Raw genomic sequence first — 17,120 nt, 5'->3', positions numbered from 1 at the left:
ACTTGCCCCTCCAGTCAGGGTCCGGCCTCCGTCCAGTGGGGCGTGTACGCGGGAGGCCTGGCTGGGGAGCTGGAGCCGCCGGGGCGAGGACAGAGGAGCGGAGGGGTCCTGCGTGCAGGCGGCCTGGCTCTGGGCTTGAGGGGGCCCAGATGTAACAGGTGAAAGCGGACATGGTCTCGCAGGGTCAGGAGTCTGCCTTCCTTAGGCGCCCCGCTGTTCCCCCCACGGGGTCCCCAGCCCCAGGGGACCTGGTGGGAGTTGGTTCTGGAGGGATGCTGACGGGAGTCTGGCGGCCCTCCTGGGGCATGCGCCCGTGTTCTTGTGGGGCCTCTGTCCCCGCTGGCTCCCCTCGCGTGGCCTCCTGGCTGTGACCAGCTCGCCCACTTGCTCAATGGACACATCCTGTCCAGCCCCATCACTCCTCACGGATTGTCTTTGTGAATCCGCCATCTCCCTAAGGTTGATGTGTAACCAGTGGAGCCGCGAGGGATGGGTCCCCCGGCCTGTTTAGGACCATGCCACTTGAATTTTTGAGCTTCTAGTTGGAGATTCGGTGTTGCAAGTGCCCCGCAGCATAGCCATGAAGTGCGTCCAGTATCCCTAAGCGCAGGGAGGCTACGGGCCTAGCACTCGTGAATGGACGATGTGATACGTACCGGATACGGTGTCTTTAAATGGATACGCACAGAGGACAGGTTATGTGTCGATCTGCTGATGAAAAAAAAGGTGGCCCGAGGCTGGCGGGACCCTGACCCTGGACTCCCCATGGGGCGATGGCTCAGTTCAGGGTAGTTCGGTGTTAGTGGTGACATTAGGGAACGTCATCACTGAGACAAATGGGAATGGCCTGTGTGTGTTTTCTGCATTTAAAGTTGGGTCTGTTGAAGTACACTTTGCAGCCCTCTGATGTGTGCGGTTCTTTTGGGCAGACGCACACCGGTGTGTAAGTGCCGCGCGCGCTCTCACGTGTGTGGTCCTGCACAGGCCAGGACGGGGAGGTAAGCGGTTAGACTGCTTCCAAGACCCGAGCGTCCCTCCTGCCTTCTGTAGTCAGCCCGCCTGCCCCCGACCCCAGCTCTGGCAGCCCCGATCTGTCCCTGTTGCTGCAGGTCCCCTTTACAGGGTGTCATGCAACACGCTGGCTTCCTTCATGGGGTGCGGCGCGTTCAGGACTTGTCCTCGTGTCGGTGGCTCATCCTCTGCTTGCTGAATAGGTTCCATCGAATGGACGTACCGAGGTGTATTCAGCAGCGAAGGGACATTGGGGTCGGCTCGGTCCCTCAGGCTGCTGTAACAAGGCATGAGCCACTGGGGGCTGGTTAACAACAGATGGCAACTTCTTGCATTTCTGAAGGCTGCAGGTCCCAGGTCAAGGCTCCAGCAGCCTCGATGTCTGGGGAGCTCTGTGGGGTCTCCTGTAAGAGCACTAATCCCACTCTGGGCCCCACCTAAGCACCTCCCAGAGGCCCTGCCTCCAGATACCATGGCTTTGGGGTTAGGATTTCAGCGTGACTTTTGGAAGGACCTGATGTTCAGATCACAGCTGGGCCATTTCCAGGTTTTTTTTTTTTTATATATATAATTTTTTTAAAATTATTTATTTTATTTATTTTTGACTGCGTTGGGTCTTCGTTGCTGCGTGTGGGCTTTCTTTAGTTGCGGCGAGCGGAGCTACTCTTTGTTGCGGTGCACGGGCTTCTCATTGCTGTGGCTTCTCTTGTTGCGGAGCACGGGCTCTAGGCACGCAGGCTTCAGTAGTTGTGGCTCCCGGGCTCTGGAGCGCAGGCTCAGTAGTTGTGGCGCACACGGGCTTAGTTGCTCCGTGGCGTGTGGGATCTTCCCGGACCAGGGCTCGAACCCGTGTCCCCTGCATTGGCAGGAGGATTCTTAACCACTGTGTCACCAGGGAAGCCCCTATTTCCAGTTTCGGTGGTTGAGTGAAGCCGACCGTGAGCACCTGTGCTCAGCTTTGAGTGTGAACGTTTGTTCTTATGGGTGTTTCTCGTGGGTGAAAGTGCCCAGGGGTGGGGTTGCCTGGCGGAGTCGCCTGTCCGCAGCGCAGCCTCATTACTTTCCAAGGCGGCGGCATTATTTTCCTGTGCTCCCGGCAGCAATGCTGGGGGTCCTGGGTCCTCTGCACAGGAGTCTGACTGGCACACAGGGCATCTCATTGGAGTCTGGACTCGCGTTTCCCTAAAGCATCCACGCTGCTGGCCACCTTCCCGCGTGTTTATTTGCCTTTCCTGTGCCTTTGGTCAGGCGTCTGGACAAATCCTTTGCCCGGTTTTTAAAACTGGAAAGAAGCTTACTGTTGAGTTGTGAGAGTTTCTTTTATATTCTGGATTTCAGTTCTTTACGAGATACGTATTTTGCAAATTTTCTCTTTTACAAGAGAGAAGTGTATGAAGTCTGCCTACCCCAAGGTCACAAAGATTTTATCCTGTTTTCTTGTAGAATTTTTATAGTTCCAGGTTTTCCTTGCAAGTGTAGGACCCATTTTGAGTTCATTGTTTCGTGTGTGGTAGAGGTGATGGTTCTCGGGTCCTTCCCCTTTTGCGTGTGAACGTCCAGTTGTCCATCTCCACCTGTTAACCTCTTGACCGCCCCCCGCATCTGTAGGCACCTTGGTCCAGCCCGTTTGCCGTGGTGCCCTTTGTTCCTCCTCTCTTTTCCATTGATGTGGCCATGCTTGTGCCAATCCACGCTGTCTGGATTACTGTAACTTCATGGCAAATCTGGACCAGGTGGGAATCCTCCAACTTTTGTCCTTTTTCTTTTTTCTTTTTCTTTTTGGTCGTGCCACGCAGCTTGCGGGATCTTAGTTCCCTGGCCAGGGATTGAACCGGGCCCTCGGCAGTGAGCGTGCAGGGTCCTAACCACTGGACCGCCGGGAATTCCCTGACTCTGTCCTTTTTCCAAATTGTTTAGCCTATTCTGGCGTCTCGGATTTCCCATGTAAAGTGTAGGATCGGCTTGTTGGTTTCTACAGAAAAAAAAATTGTGGAGTATTGATTGGGATCACATTGAAACTATGGTTGAGATCAGTTTGGGGGAAAATTGGCATCTTCACCAGGACTGAGTCCTCTGCTACAGGGACTGGCAGGCTGCAGCCCACTGCCTGTTCTCGTGTGACTCATGAGCTAAGAATGGTTCCTACATTTTTAAATGGTTGAGGAAAAAAAAAATCAAAAGAAGAATACTTTAGGACACATGAAAATTCCATGAAATTCAAATCTCAGTGCCCATAAATAAAGTCGTGTTGGAATGAGCCGTGCTTGTGCGTTTGCATTTGTCCTCTGGCTGCTTTGGGGCCTCAGTATGGTCGAGCGGTGGTGAGGTCACCTCACTTGCTCACCTGCCCACCTGCGGTGCCGTCATTGCGAATCACACCTCCGTGTCGTAACTCACCAGCTCGGAGCCCTGTCTGCGTCCCTGTCCCCGCCGAGCGAGCAGGGCACCCGGGCTTGGGAGGTGGTGGCTTTAGGGGCATGAGCGCTGTGCCGAAGGGACGCAATGTGTGTGGGTGCAGCTGCAGGGCTCCTTCACGGAAGTTCGCGAACTGGACAAGAGCCTCCAACAGGGTCTGCTTGCTTATCGGCCGGGCAGGCGAAGCCAGTTACTGGTGGTGACGTCATTCAGTCGTGTTGGTGGCAGCTGGCCGAGGAGCAGCCTTTGGGAGGCTGGTTGCCCAGGTCGAGGGGCTGGGAGTGGGCGCAGGGCGTGCGGGATGGACTCCCCGCGAGGAGACCAGCCTCTGTGAAGAGTCCGCCTGGACCAGGCACAGCCGAGATGTTCAAAGAAGTGGGGGAAATGCCAGCCTCGTGCCGACTGAAGTGGGCTCTACTAGGATGCTGTGTCTGCCCGGCTGGGCTCAGGGAGCCGGGGGGACGTCGTTTCCGGTGCGGCCGCCAGGGTGTCGCGGGACAGGTCAGCCTGGATCGGAGCCCTCAGCACAGCAGCGTCCAGTCTGTGAGGCCTGATGGCGCAGAGAGGCGCGGGGCTGGCATCCTGCTCGTTGCACTGGGTCATCCATCCTCTCCTGTCCTTGGACGTCGGGCTTCCTGGTGCTCAGCCTTTGGACTCAGGCTGATTCTCACCACTGGCTCCGGTCCCCAGCTTGCAGACGGCAGGTCATCTGACCTCTCAGCCTCCAGACCCATGTGAGCTGATTCGTAGGACAAACTGCTATGTGCACGAAACAGAATTTGGTGTGTGGAGCAGAACGGCTTGGCTGGACACCTGGACAAGGCTTGTTAACACATCAGGTGCCTGGAGCCCGTTGTCCGTCGGGCTGCTTGTCAGCAGGCGTTTCTGCAAAATGCTGAGTCTCGTGCTTCATCCAACCTGTTGTGTCAACGGTGAGCTGCACTTGACCTCGAGGAGTTAGCCATCATCAGTTCTGTGAATTTTTATCAGAAGTGGAAGCTGAGGACTTCCCTGGTGGCGCAGTGGTTAAGAATCCACCTGCCAGTGCAGGGGACACGGGTTTGGCCCCTGGTCCAGGAAGATCCCACATGCCGCGGAGCAGCTAAGCCCATGGACTGTAACTACTGAGCCCGCGTGCTGCAACTACTGAGCCCGCGTGCTCCAACTACTGAAGCCCGCACGCCTAGACCTAGCCTGTGCTCCACAATAAGAGAAGCCACCGCTTGCCGCAACTAGAGAAAGCCTGTGCGCAGCAGTGAAGACCCAACACAGCCAAAATAAAAGGTGGAAGCTGAATATCTTGACTTGCCCTACCATGCAGCAGCTTGAGGGCGTAGCAGTGGTTAAATTTTACTGTGATTTCTTAAACTTGGGGCAGAAATTAGAATTTTTCAGAATGAGAAGAACACTCAACCACGAGTATCAAACACTGAGTGCCTTTGGAAATTCGTTTTTGCTGCATACTTGATAATGGTCCTTTATGAATTCATCTGAAAATTGCATGAAATGGCACTTACGGCAAACTTATACTGTGGTACATGCATCTTGGTGATGACTGACGTTGTTTGAATCCCAAACTGCTTTATATGGTTTCTTACTCTCAGATGTTAAAACGAGAAATGGGATCTCCATTCCGACCCAGATTTGCATCGGGCATGTTTTCTGAGTTCAGACCACAGTCCCCGCAGTGTGTTTTGGGCCTCAGTGCACGTGCGAAGGAGGTTTCTGTGTTTCAGAAGCCACTTAGCTGCCTTGAGGAGGTGCCCCACCATCTGCACTGTGTCACCTGCTGCAGTTCTGGGTCAGCAAAGCCGTCACACTCATGGCTGAGTTCAGTACAACAAAAGGATATACACCAGAATCAGCAGAGGTAAAAAGGTCGAGGCTTTCAGCTGGCCTCTCCCAGGGCCACAGGTGGTGAGACCACACGCAGCTCGGTGTCCAGGCTGTTTATCCAGGTCGGTCACGTAGCCGTGACTAACCATCAGCGTGGCTGGCCTTAGTGCCCAGCCCTCTGGAGGTCAGGTTGATCTGTCGGCGTGGTCTGTGTGGCCCGTGCCCCGAGGTGGGCAAAGGCTCCCATCAGGCAGGACCCTCCAGGGGCTTTGGGGCGACCTCCCAGGAGCAGGTCAGGGGCCACAGCTTCCTTTGGACGTGCAGGGTGTGGATGACCCAGGCCTGCTGGGATCACCCTTCACTGCACAAATGCTGAAAGGGAAAGGTCAAGAGAAATCTCAGAGAGTCCAGTATGAGTGCTCAATTAAAATTTCACGCTTGCAGATGGATATCGTTGTTTGGGTACTTTTTATGCAGAAAGACATAGAGGCCGCCTCACGGGTCGGCATTAACAGGATGGGTTTTCGTGATCCAGAACGTGAACTTGAGCCCCGATGAAGCAAACTGTCCTCCCCCAAAGCAGAATCCCTTAGTAGGCCAGGATTATCACAAAAAAGTATACTCAATTATTATTGTTTGGATTTTAATTTCATTGGCAAAATGTTTGTGGAAATGTATTCCGTTAATACCCAAGTGATGTCTTTGGTTTAGCCTCTTGTCGTGCGAAGCCTGAGGTATTTACTCTCTGCCCCTGTACCGAAAGAGGTTGACGGTCTGTGTTTTGATCCATGATGTCTTATGTTACGATTTATTTAGATTTTGTTGGTTTTTCTCAGTAGCGTTTTGTAGTTTTCAGCATACAGATCTTTGCACAGAGCTTTTGATCTTTAAAGATCTGTAGGTTGTTAAATTAATACTCCGGTACTTGTGTGAGCTATTGCAAATGGTGCTTTTAATACACTGTTTTTGTATCCTATGAGCTTGCTAAACCCTCACTCGTTCGTTTTTCTTTTTTAAGTGAAAGCAGGTTTATGGAGAGGGCAGCACGTGCCGTTGGCAGAATGCAGTCCATCTCAAGGCAAGAGCGGCCCCTCACTCGTTAGTTTTAATAGCTTTTTGTAAACTCTGGGAATTTCTCTGTGGACAGTCATGTCCTCTGCATTTAGAGAGTTTTCTCTCTTCCTTTCCAATCTGTACGCCTTTCGTGTGTTTATTTGTTCTCCTCGTGGCACCGACCAGGACCTGTGGGTGAGCAGCAGTGCAGAGGATCGACTCCCGTGCCCTCTTCCAGCTTTAGGGGAGGGCACCGTGTTTTCATCAGTAAACGGGACTTCACTGTAGGTTTTTGGTAAACGCCTGCTAGCAGGCGAGGATGTTCCCTTGAATTCCTAGTTTGCGTCAGAGGTTTTTTGTTTTTTAACAAATTTATTTATTTGTTTTTTATTTTTGGCTGCGTTGGGTCTTCGTTGCGGTGTGTGGGCTTCTCATTGCGATGGATTCTCTTGCGGAGCACGGGCTCTAGGTGTGCGGACTTCAGTAGTTGTAGCACATGGGCTCAGCAGCTGTGGCTTGCGGGCTCTCGAGCGCAGGCTCAGTAGTTGTGGCGCACGGGCTTAGTTGCTCCGCGGCATGTGGGATCTTCCCAGACCAGGGCTCGAACCCGTGTCCCCTACGTTGGAACCCGTGTCCCCTGCGTTGGCAGGCGGGTCCTCAACCACTGCGCCACCAGGGAAGCCCCTGTGTCAGAGTTTTTATCAGGCTCTGTGTAGGTTTCGTCAGCTCCTCTGCATCTGTTGAGATGGTTTTTCTGCTTCATTCCACTGCTGTGATTTCGATGTGTCCCCAGGTGTGACTCCCAGTGGTCAAGGGGCGTTGTCCCCTTGCTGGACAGCCAGCTTCCATGTGCAGAGACGTGCTGAGAAGCTGTGCTCCCAGTTGGTGAGGGGCACTGCTCTGTGGTCTCTCGCGGTGTCCGGCCTCCCGAGCCACCGGGGGCTCCCTGCTCTAGTGCTTTCTGGGAGAGTTCGTGTGGACTGTGTTCAGCCTCCCTTCCGAGCTCCATGCGATTCACCAGCGACGCCATCTGGGCCGGGGAGAGGGGCCGGGGCTTCTCCTCTTCCTTCGTTCTCCCTTTGGAAGGCGGTTGCCTCTGCGCTCCGTCCCCTTCGCGGGTGCAGGGGCGGCTCGTGTCTCCCCCCGCTGCTGCTGCCTCTCCCCGTCCTGCCTCTTTCTTTGTTCCCCACCTACTGAAGCACGAGTTACAGGCGGTGAAGCCCAGTCCTCGGAAGCTCGGGGCAGCTGCTGGCAGGTGTGTAACTGCCGCCCGGGCACAAGACGCCCCGTCCCCCGAGCCCCCCGCCGCCCCGTGTCCAGGGCGCCTTTCCTGGCGCTGCGGGGCTCTGTCGCTGGACGCAGACCTGCTGCCTGCCGGCCCCGCCCTCCCGGGAGCGTTCGGGCGTCTCCAGCTCCTGACACGCAGGAGTCATTATCTCAGGTGTAATTTGCTCTTTATCTAGTTTCTTAGAACGAAAGCTTGGGTGATTGACTTGAGACCTTTTTATAAAAAGTGCTTAGTTGAGATAAAATCTACACGTGATCAAACCCTCCCGTCTGGAGTGTACGGTCCAGTGAGGGGCAGCGTGGCCGCAGTCGCCCCGAAACAAGCTCGTGCCAGCCATCCCCTCCCGCCAGCCAGCCTCCGGGCACATCCCTCCCGTGATCCCTCTGGGGTCTTCACCTCCGTCCGGGGGCACCTGGGCCGCGTGCACGTGCAGGCCTCAGCGGACTCCAGCCAGGACAGCCTCCCGCTCAGCCGTCCCCTGCGGGGCTGGTCTCGCGGCCGTCCTGGGCTTTCCCGGGTGGGCCCCCTGGCCTCCTGCCGGGGGCCTCCCTGAGCCAGAGCCCCGCTCGCCCTTGGGGGCGTTGGGGAAGCGGAGAGCACGTGTGGTTTTCCTGTGAGGGGACCTGTGCTGACTTGAGGTCTGGGGGACCCGGCAGGGGCGGCAGCACCCTCAGGGCCCCGCTCCCCTGGGCCCCCGACCTCGTCCCGCCCCCGGCGAGCTCCGTGTCTCCCACCCGGGAAGCCCCGGCCTCCGTTCAGCTCTTTTGCCTTTGGAGAGGTGGCGGGACGGCGGGATGACCGGGGCCCGGCAGCCTCCGTGCCGACGTGGTCTCTGGGCCCGGCCGTAGCGGTGCCTGTGACCGCCCTCCCCTCCGGGCCGGCTGCAGCCCCTGCGGCCCCCACCCCCCGCCTGAGCCTGGCCCCCGCCCGCCACCGCACGTGCAGGTCCTGCCTCTTTCTTTGTTCCCCACCTACTGAAGCACGAGTTACAGGCGGTGAAGCCCAGTCCTCGGAAGCTCGGGGCAGCTGCTGGCAGGTGTGTAACTGCCGCCCGGGCACAAGACGCCCCGTCCCCCGAGCCCCCCGCCGCCCCGTGTCCAGGGCGCCTTTCCTGGCGCTGCGGGGCTCTGTCGCTGGACGCAGACCTGCTGCCTGCCGGCCCCGCCCTCCCGGGAGCGTTCGGGCGTCTCCAGCTCCTGACACGCAGGAGTCATTATCTCAGGTGTAATTTGCTCTTTATCTAGTTTCTTAGAACGAAAGCTTGGGTGATTGACTTGAGACCTTTTTATAAAAAGTGCTTAGTTGAGATAAAATCTACACGTGATCAAACCCTCCCGTCTGGAGTGTACGGTCCAGTGAGGGGCAGCGTGGCCGCAGTCGCCCCGAAACAAGCTCGTGCCAGCCATCCCCTCCCGCCAGCCAGCCTCCGGGCACATCCCTCCCGTGATCCCTCTGGGGTCTTCACCTCCGTCCGGGGGCACCTGGGCCGCGTGCACGTGCAGGCCTCAGCGGACTCCAGCCAGGACAGCCTCCCGCTCAGCCGTCCCCTGCGGGGCTGGTCTCGCGGCCGTCCTGGGCTTTCCCGGGTGGGCCCCCTGGCCTCCTGCCGGGGGCCTCCCTGAGCCAGAGCCCCGCTCGCCCTTGGGGGCGTTGGGGAAGCGGAGAGCACGTGTGGTTTTCCTGTGAGGGGACCTGTGCTGACTTGAGGTCTGGGGGACCCGGCAGGGGCGGCAGCACCCTCAGGGCCCCGCTCCCCTGGGCCCCCGACCTCGTCCCGCCCCCGGCGAGCTCCGTGTCTCCCACCCGGGAAGCCCCGGCCTCCGTTCAGCTCTTTTGCCTTTGGAGAGGTGGCGGGACGGCGGGATGACCGGGGCCCGGCAGCCTCCGTGCCGACGTGGTCTCTGGGCCCGGCCGTAGCGGTGCCTGTGACCGCCCTCCCCTCCGGGCCGGCTGCAGCCCCTGCGGCCCCCACCCCCCGCCTGAGCCTGGCCCCCGCCCGCCACCGCACGTGCAGCCGGGCCGGGGGAGCGGGGCGCCGGCTCCCGGGCTGGCGGCTCGCGAGGCTGACGCGCTCTCGCCCGTTTGCAGACTACGTCTACTTCGAGAACTCCTCCAGCAACCCGTACCTGATCCGGAGGATCGAGGAGCTCAACAAGGTAGCGTGCGGCCCCGTCCCTGCTGGGGGGCGGGGGTGCCCCTCCCCGGAGAGCCCATCCCCGAGGGTCCCTGGTAGGGTGTTAGGAGCCGGTCTGGGTTGGGAGGTTCCCGCTGAGGCGTGAGGGAAGCCGCCTGGGCGCCCACAGCCCGAAGGTGCCCTGCCCGTCTCCCTCCTCGCTCGCTCGCTCCGCGTCTGCCGAGCGTCCCGGGCAGGCGCTTATGAGTGGACCAGGGGGCGGGGCCCCCGGAGCCCTCCTGGGCCAGGTGGGGCCCCGTGGGCGTGGGCTCGCAGGTTCGGAATGGCCTCTTTGGTCAGAGGAGTGGGCGCTGTCCCGTGCGGACCCCCAAGCCCGGTGGGGGAAGCCCCCCACGTCTCCTGCCGCCCTCCTTAGTTGGAGGCGTGGGAGAGGGCACCGGTGTGACCCTCCTCCGAGGCCGCGGCCGCGGCCACGGCGGTGCCTGGTCAGCAGGGCCCTTGGCCCTGCCGCTTCTCTCTCCCCTGGTTCCTGCAGAAGGGCGGCTGTGGACCCCCGCCCTGCAGCAGCCCCCGTCCCGGAAGCACTGTTGTCACTCGTGTTGGCTAGGGGCCACCTTGTTGTGCCTCCGTGTGGCCGGCGGGGAGGAGCTGCTTTCCTGGACCTCAGGCCTTGGGGCAGTGCAGCCGATTCTCGGGACCAGGCAGGGTGGGGCGGGAAGGTCAGGGTGCTGGTCCGCCAAGGACCCTGACCCTGCGGCACCCTGACCCTGCGGCCGTGCCTGCCGGGACCAGGAGATGGGCGGCGTGCCCGTGCCCCGAAGCCTCGGCCCCGGCCTGAGTGTGTCAATGACCGGGGCTGGGGGCGGTGGCCGGATGTCCCGTGAGGCCACCACACGGCTGGAACCGGTACGCTGGCGGGCGCCTCCCCCGAGCCCTGCTCACCGCCCTCTGTAGCCGTAGGGCGGGAGGGTGCAGCCCGTGCCCGCTGCTGCGATGGGAGCAGGCGTCTGTCCCGCCACTGCCCGCCCCCCCACACACACCCTGTGCAGATCACTGGAGGCGTGGCTGGGGGCCAGGCCTCTGCGTGGAGTCATCTGGTAGGCGGGGCCATGGCAGCCAGTGGTCACAGTGTGGCCACGGTGCCCTCACTGTGGCCGCGACACGCCACCATGTGTGAGGGAGAGGCAGTGCCGCCACGTGAGGGTGGATGCAAGCGTGGGCACCAGGAAGCTCTGCCTGGTGGGGTGGTGGAAAGGGGCGTGGGTCCAAAGCACCGGAGAGCACGGATGTCTGCTGTGGCCCTCGGGGTCCTCGGAGCCCTGCACGCCTGCTGACCTCCCCTCCCACCCCACGGGGCATGGGGGCTCCGTCCCAGCTGGAGAGGTGGGCACAGCCCAGGCGATTGTAGTTCAGGCAGGGGCTGAAAATAGGGTCAGTTCGAGAGCTCTCCCCTGACGGCCCCAGGATGCTGGGCAGCCTCCTGTGCAGAGGGAGGTGGAGAGGTGGGGTGCTCTCTGGGGGCAGATCTGAGCCGCTGGCGTCGCGTCCCAGCAAAAGGCCTGCTCTCAGCCTGCGACCTGGACGGAGCAGGGAGGACGGCTTCCACCGTGAGATCCATCAAAACAAACCGAGGAGAGAGCTGATGAGGGCACAGAGAAAAACTGAGGCCAGACGAGCCAGGGGCATCCTCAGAGAGACGTGGCGGCCGCTGTGACTGGGGAGACTCAGGAGTGAGAAGAGGCTCCTGGAAGTCAGTAGCAGAAACTGGGACGAAAACACAGAGAGAGAAAACTCAGAAAAGTAGAGAGTCCTCCAACGGCCCAACGTCCAGTTAGTAGGAATCAGAGGAGACGAGGGCTCTGCAAGCAGAGGAATGGCCTGAGAAAATGCCCCCACCCCAAGGTCCTCCAGAGCCACAGCCCCGTCCAGCCCCCGGGACAGCGGGCACCCCGGCGGAGGGCACCCTGCGGGCTGCTGACCAGTCCCCACGCCGCCCGCCCAGAGCAGCGGGGGGCAGCGCGGGGTCCTGGCGGGGCCCTGGAGCGGACCCTGGAGTGAGCACTGAGGGGTCGGGAGGAAGCAGGGGCATGTAGACTGGGGCAGGGGGCGCGGGGTTGCTCCGCGCTTTGTCTCTTTTCTGTAAATGAAAACAAGTCTAAAATGAGTTTTCTTGGCGAAGCCCAGCTCTTTTGAGCCCCTCGGAGCCCCTCTACTGGGCCGTGCCTGACACCAGTTCCCCCAGCCCTCCCGGGACTCTGGGCTTTCGTGAGCTTTCAAAGTAACTGTCGAGTTTTCTCCTTAGAACTTTGATTGGATATATATGACATTTATGTTGTTTTCACGACGAGTTAAATCTTTACACTACTGGAGAAAATTGCCGTTGTGAAAGAACAGGAAAAGGCTGACAGGGGTGTGTGAGAATGGGGGTGCGTGGAGGGGGGGCAGAGGGCAGACCCTCGGGACGGGCGTTGGCGGGGGCGGCGTGGGGACCAGGCCCCGTGCGGGCCCTCTGGGTGCCAGCCAGGCAGGAGAGGCCCAGAGAGGACCAGACGGAGGCCCCGGGAAGCCTCTGTCATGGGATTAGAAGCCAGGTTTTAGGGAGTCAGGTTGGACGTGGGGTGTGGGAGTCTCCGAAAAGTCCAGCAAAGGATGAAAGGCAGACGCCGCTGACCCCAGTGGGACATCTCCCCGCATCCCACGTTGTCCTCCAGCAGGGTCCTCCTGGGGGCCCAAGGACCCCACTCCACCTGCTCCCAAGCCGTGGCCACCCCCAGCCTGTGGGAAGGCCCCCTGCCGTCCTGCCCTCGCTCCCAGGCCACTGAGCCGGCCTCCGTGAAGACAGGAAGTGGGCGAGGGTGCCCTGCAGTCGCTCCAGCTTTCCTCCCACAGGCCCTTTGGGACCCCAGCCCAGGGGGCGACGCAGGCAGGTGCAGGAGACACGTGGGGGGTGTGAGGGGCTAGGCAGCAGGGGTCCGGGCAGAGCACCAGAGGGAAGAGCGCTCCGGAGCCCTGGGTCTCCAGGGTCCAACCCAAGCCGGGCTCGCAGAGCTGAGGTTGTGCGGAACAAAGCACAACCCCAGGAGGTGCACGTTCTCGGGGGCCCCTGGGAGGGGCTACACCTGGTGTGGATCCAGGAGGGGGCATTGCTGCGACTCCACAGGCCCGCTGGGGGGCAGCCTCCGTGGCTCAGAGACTTGGACAAAGCCCTGAAGACGCAAGGCCCAGGTGCTCCCGGAGGCCGGGACCGTGGCTGCCGCGGGACGCTCTCGCGTGGTCCTTCTAGACTCTGTCTGGTTGCTTCTGTGGTCCTGACGCGGTGCCAGATCATCTCCGTCGTGTTGAAGGCCCCTCGTCATTCCAAGCTCAGCGGACAGTCTCCAGGACCATTTCTATGAGGCGCTTTTTGGTCTGGGAATCCCATCTTGCAAAACTCTGGGCACCCTTGAACACTGCATATGTTTACGGGTCTGACACAGCCATGCTGACAACCTGACAAGTCGTGCTTCTAAAAACCCAGTCTTCACACGCTGAAGACGGACGCGTCATCTTCAGGCCCTCTCACACTCACTTGTTTTGATACTTGATCTCAGCTTTCCTGGAAGAATTCTTCATGCCCTTTATATTCCTTCGTGGACTGGAGTGAGGATGGTTTTCATCAGTGTGCACTCTGCAGTTTTGTGATGAACCTGTAAAGCAGCGGAGTTGATAGCACTTTTAACTTACGCTCAGTGATGTGAAAAATTCCGAAGGCTTTTTCTTGGGAAAAATTCCTGGTCTAATGGAATTTAATAACTAAAAGGGAAATAATTTTCATAAAGATAATTTTGTTTAATGTTATAAATGCTGCTGTGCTAAACTCTACAAAGATTAGAATTGTGATAAAATCCTTGCATTATTATTAAAAATTTTGTGAACTTGTTAGTTAAGAAGAAACATGTTCTCGGTGTGAGGTCACCACCCGTGGGCTTCGCGGCGTCCTTGCTGCTGCTTGTTCTGTCCATGTTCGTTGGACGCTTTGTAAGCCCGGGTGGTCCCAGGCCGCAGCCGCCGAGTGGAGGTCAGTCCTGGCCGCTGCCGCCCCATCCTGGTGCCGAGGCCGACGCTTAGCCCCGCCGCACTGCCCTGCGTCTCGGAGGCGGATCCGGGCCGCAGGGCCGCGCCTCTCGTGTGCTGCCCAGGTTTCTGCTCGTGGCGGTTGACGGAGGCCCACAGTCGTTGTCCTTGATCACACCCCCTCTGGTGCCCGAAAGGAAGGGGCAGCTCCCGAGGCCAAGGCAGAGCTGGCCTTTCTGGTGGCCGGGGTCCACCTGGTGTCCTCAGGCGGCTCGGGATAGGACAGGAGTGGGGGGTGCAGACTCGGTTTAGGTCCGGTGTGCGTCCCCTCCGTCAGCCAGGGTTGCCACTGCCCTCCAGGGCCCTCCCTGGTCACGCCTGAGGCCCCGTCTGGGGGACACCCCTGCGGGGAGCCGCAGGCCCGCGGGGGCACGCGTTCCTTAGATGCTGCCTTCCTGTTGCAGACGGCCAACGGGAACGTGGAGGCCAAGGTGGTATGCTTCTACAGAAGGCGGGACATCTCCAGCACGCTCATCGCCCTGGCCGACAAGCACGCCAGTGAGTCTCCCAGCCCGCCCCTCCCGCCCGCCTGCAGCTGCCACCTCAGCCTCCGGGCGGGTGTAGACTGAAGTCCATGCATGTCCCTGGGGCCTCCTTCCTTCTCTGAGAAGTGACCCTGGCCGTGCTTGTCCTAGGGTGTGGCTGCTCTCATCTGCCTGAGGAGTTTAACTGGGGGACTTTGCAGATCCTTGGTTGGACCACTCCTTGGGTGGCGCAGGGAGCGCTGGGCCCTGGGCTCCAGGCCTGCGGGGGGAGGGGCAGGGCCGCTGGCGCTCTTGTCCAGGACGGGCCTCTGTGCCACGCAGGGTGGACGCGGGCTGTGCGGCCGACCCTGAGGGAACAGCCGGTTCTTTGCCGGCCTCGTCTGGCCTCACGGGAGGGTGGGATCCCACCTTTGGGTTTTGGCCTCTGTCAGCAGCGTCCCTGTGGCACGCCAGTGGTGGAGCCTGAGGCTGTGCCCAGAGGGGACAGAGATGGGATACAGTGCCTCTCAGCCTCCCACCCTAAAGCCTGTGCCCGCCACCCCTGCACTCTGGCCTCCCGGTGCCGAGGAAAAGAGCTGGGGTCTTGGGGGTGCACAGCTGCGTGGCCCAGTGGAGTGGTCCGTGCAGTCGCTGGCCCTGCACGTGTCAGCACGCGGGCTCCCGTTCGTGCTGGCGGGGCGCTGGCGGGGGCCTTGGGGGTGGCGCTGGCGGTAGGTGACCTGGGGTGTCAACGACAGGATCTCCTACCCGTGTCTGCCCCTCGGCCCAGAGCGACTGCAGTCCCTGCCCCTCGGCACACGGCGCGCCGTGTCCACGGGCCCAGGCTCTCCCGCTCTCAGGCCCCCGCGGGGAGCTTGGCCAGGTGTCAGGCCCCGAGACCCGTGGGAGGAGGGGGTCCTGCAGAAGGGTTGGAGCTGGCAGGGTGGGCAGAGGCCCTGCGGTGCCGGCAGGGCTTCTGCGCGCAGGGAAAGCTCCTTGCCGGGGACTTAGAGCCAAGCTGCAGGGAACACGTGTCACGCGCACGGGGTGTGCTGCTCCGAGGAGGCCACCGGCTCCCACCAGCTCACCGCCTCTCGGTGCAGGGCCTCGGCTGTTTTCTCAGGAGCCTGTACTGGCTGCTCCGTCTCGCGGTGATTTGTGCAGAAACCACGTTTCTCGGGGTCGACTCTCCTGGCGTGGCTCATCTGTGAGCTCGCGGCAGCTGGGGCGAGGCTGGTGCACCTCGCTGCCCAGGGCCTCGCCCAGCGTCAGGGCATGCGTGTGGGGACACTCTGGGGGCCCTTCTGGCAGGAAGGGTAGAGACCCAGGGGAGCCCACTGCACGGTCAGATTAGCTGCTCGAGTTTCTTCTGGGCCCGGGGGCCTGAGGGACAAGCTTCCGCCCTGCCCCTACCAGGACGTCCAGCCCCTGGTGCAGCACAGATGTCCTGGGGCCAACAGGCCTCCCCGAAGCGGTAGAGCCCTTGCTGGGGTCTCCAGGCCACATTCTGCTCCGCCACGGCCCTGTCTCGAGGTGTGTGGTCCCCTCCCATAGAGCTGTCCTCCTGAGACCAAGGCCTTGCCCGAGGGGACAGTGGGCACAGGTGACAGGTCCTCCCTGGAACCCCCCAGAGCCAGCTGCAGGGGCTCGGGAGAGCCAGTAGGGTGTGTGAGCTGAGCCGGGGTAGGGTGGGAGCCCGGAGCCTGCCCAGACCTTGTGGGGAAGGCCCCCCAGCTCTGAGCCCAGGGCCCGGGCACCCTGGATCTCAGAGGGAGGGGCTTTCGTGTCAGGGGCCATGTGCCCTGAGTTCCTAGAGGCCAAGGGCCACAGCCCACGCTCGTTTGAGGGGCCGCTGGGGACGGGGCCTGGGGGTTGTGGGGAGGCTCTCTCCTGGTCTCCCGGGGGCTGGAGGTTGGCCTGGCCCAAACCCTGGCCACCCCTGAGGCCTTAAGCGTGGCCCTGGGGTGTGCGTCCCTGGGTCCCTCCTCACCGTTGCTGATGGCAGGGAGCCCTGGTGGGCTGGCGATCTCAGAGCCACTGTGAGCTAGTTTCAGGACGGGGAGGGGCGGTGTCTGCAGACCCAGAACGGATGCTCAAGGGCCTGTCGCGGGCAGAGGCCAGGGTGGCTGCCCCCGGCCCGGTCCCTAGCCATGCTGCGGGACCAGCGGGGCCGTCACCGGACAGGCGTGAGCAGGATAAGGTGTGGGGGTGGTGGGCCGGCTTCCGGGTGCTGGTGACGTCCCCGGGAGTGGGCAGGGAGGTGCCGAGGCCAGGCTCCCGTGGCCCACGGCCCGGGCAGACCGGCCCTGCCCCTCTTCCCCCAGCGCCCCCGCCCCTAGCCTTGACCTCCGTCTGAGCTGCCGCAACCAGGGTTTTTTTTGGGGGGGGGGTGCGTGTCCCCTGCCCAGGGGCACCAGGACTCCTTGCAGCCACCACAGGAGGGCAGCAGAGGGCCAGGGGCCTTGTGGTGGCCCAGAGACTTGGGGGGGCTGGGCTCCACGCCCCTACCTTTGGGTCTTGGGGCAGAGGATGGGTTTCGCCGTGTGTCTGGTTTCCCCTACCCCACTGTGCATGACCCCAGACCGCCAGTGTGTGTTTGGGGGCACTCCAGCCCCAGGGCTGCATGTGCTGGGGTCCACATGGTGGAGACCTTCCACAGCCCCACCGCATGCCAGTTTCGAGTTTCAGGCTTTCCCTGTGCCCATCGATGGCCCAGCCCTGGAGGTGTGGCCGAGGCTCCCCGGGTCACCATCCGCAGGCAGGAAGCATGTGCTGCTGACCTGGCCTTGGGACACGTCCCCCGCCC

The 17,120-nt window shown here is 61.0% G+C and overlaps 1 protein-coding gene across 1 annotated transcript in view; it reads left to right on the top strand.

Moving 5' to 3' along the window:
• The first annotated feature begins 7,322 nt into the window (after positions 1-7,322).
• MTA1 (metastasis associated 1) overlaps positions 7,323-17,120 on the top strand; it is a 30,691-nt gene continuing 20,893 nt past the window's right edge. The window contains exons 1-3 of the mRNA XM_007451958.1: positions 7,323-7,758; positions 9,329-9,759; positions 14,255-14,348. Of these exons, the coding sequence (XP_007452020.1) occupies positions 7,323-7,758; positions 9,329-9,759; positions 14,255-14,348 (961 nt within the window). The remainder of the gene's footprint in view (positions 7,759-9,328; positions 9,760-14,254; positions 14,349-17,120) is intronic.

Source organism: Lipotes vexillifer, unplaced genomic scaffold (assembly GCF_000442215.2).
Source record: "Lipotes vexillifer unplaced genomic scaffold, Lipotes_vexillifer_v1.1 scaffold3102, whole genome shotgun sequence".
NCBI lineage: Eukaryota > Metazoa > Chordata > Mammalia > Artiodactyla > Lipotidae > Lipotes > Lipotes vexillifer.
The sequence above is the reverse complement of the archived record's forward strand: the minus strand, read 5'-3'. Positions and strand labels throughout refer to the sequence as shown.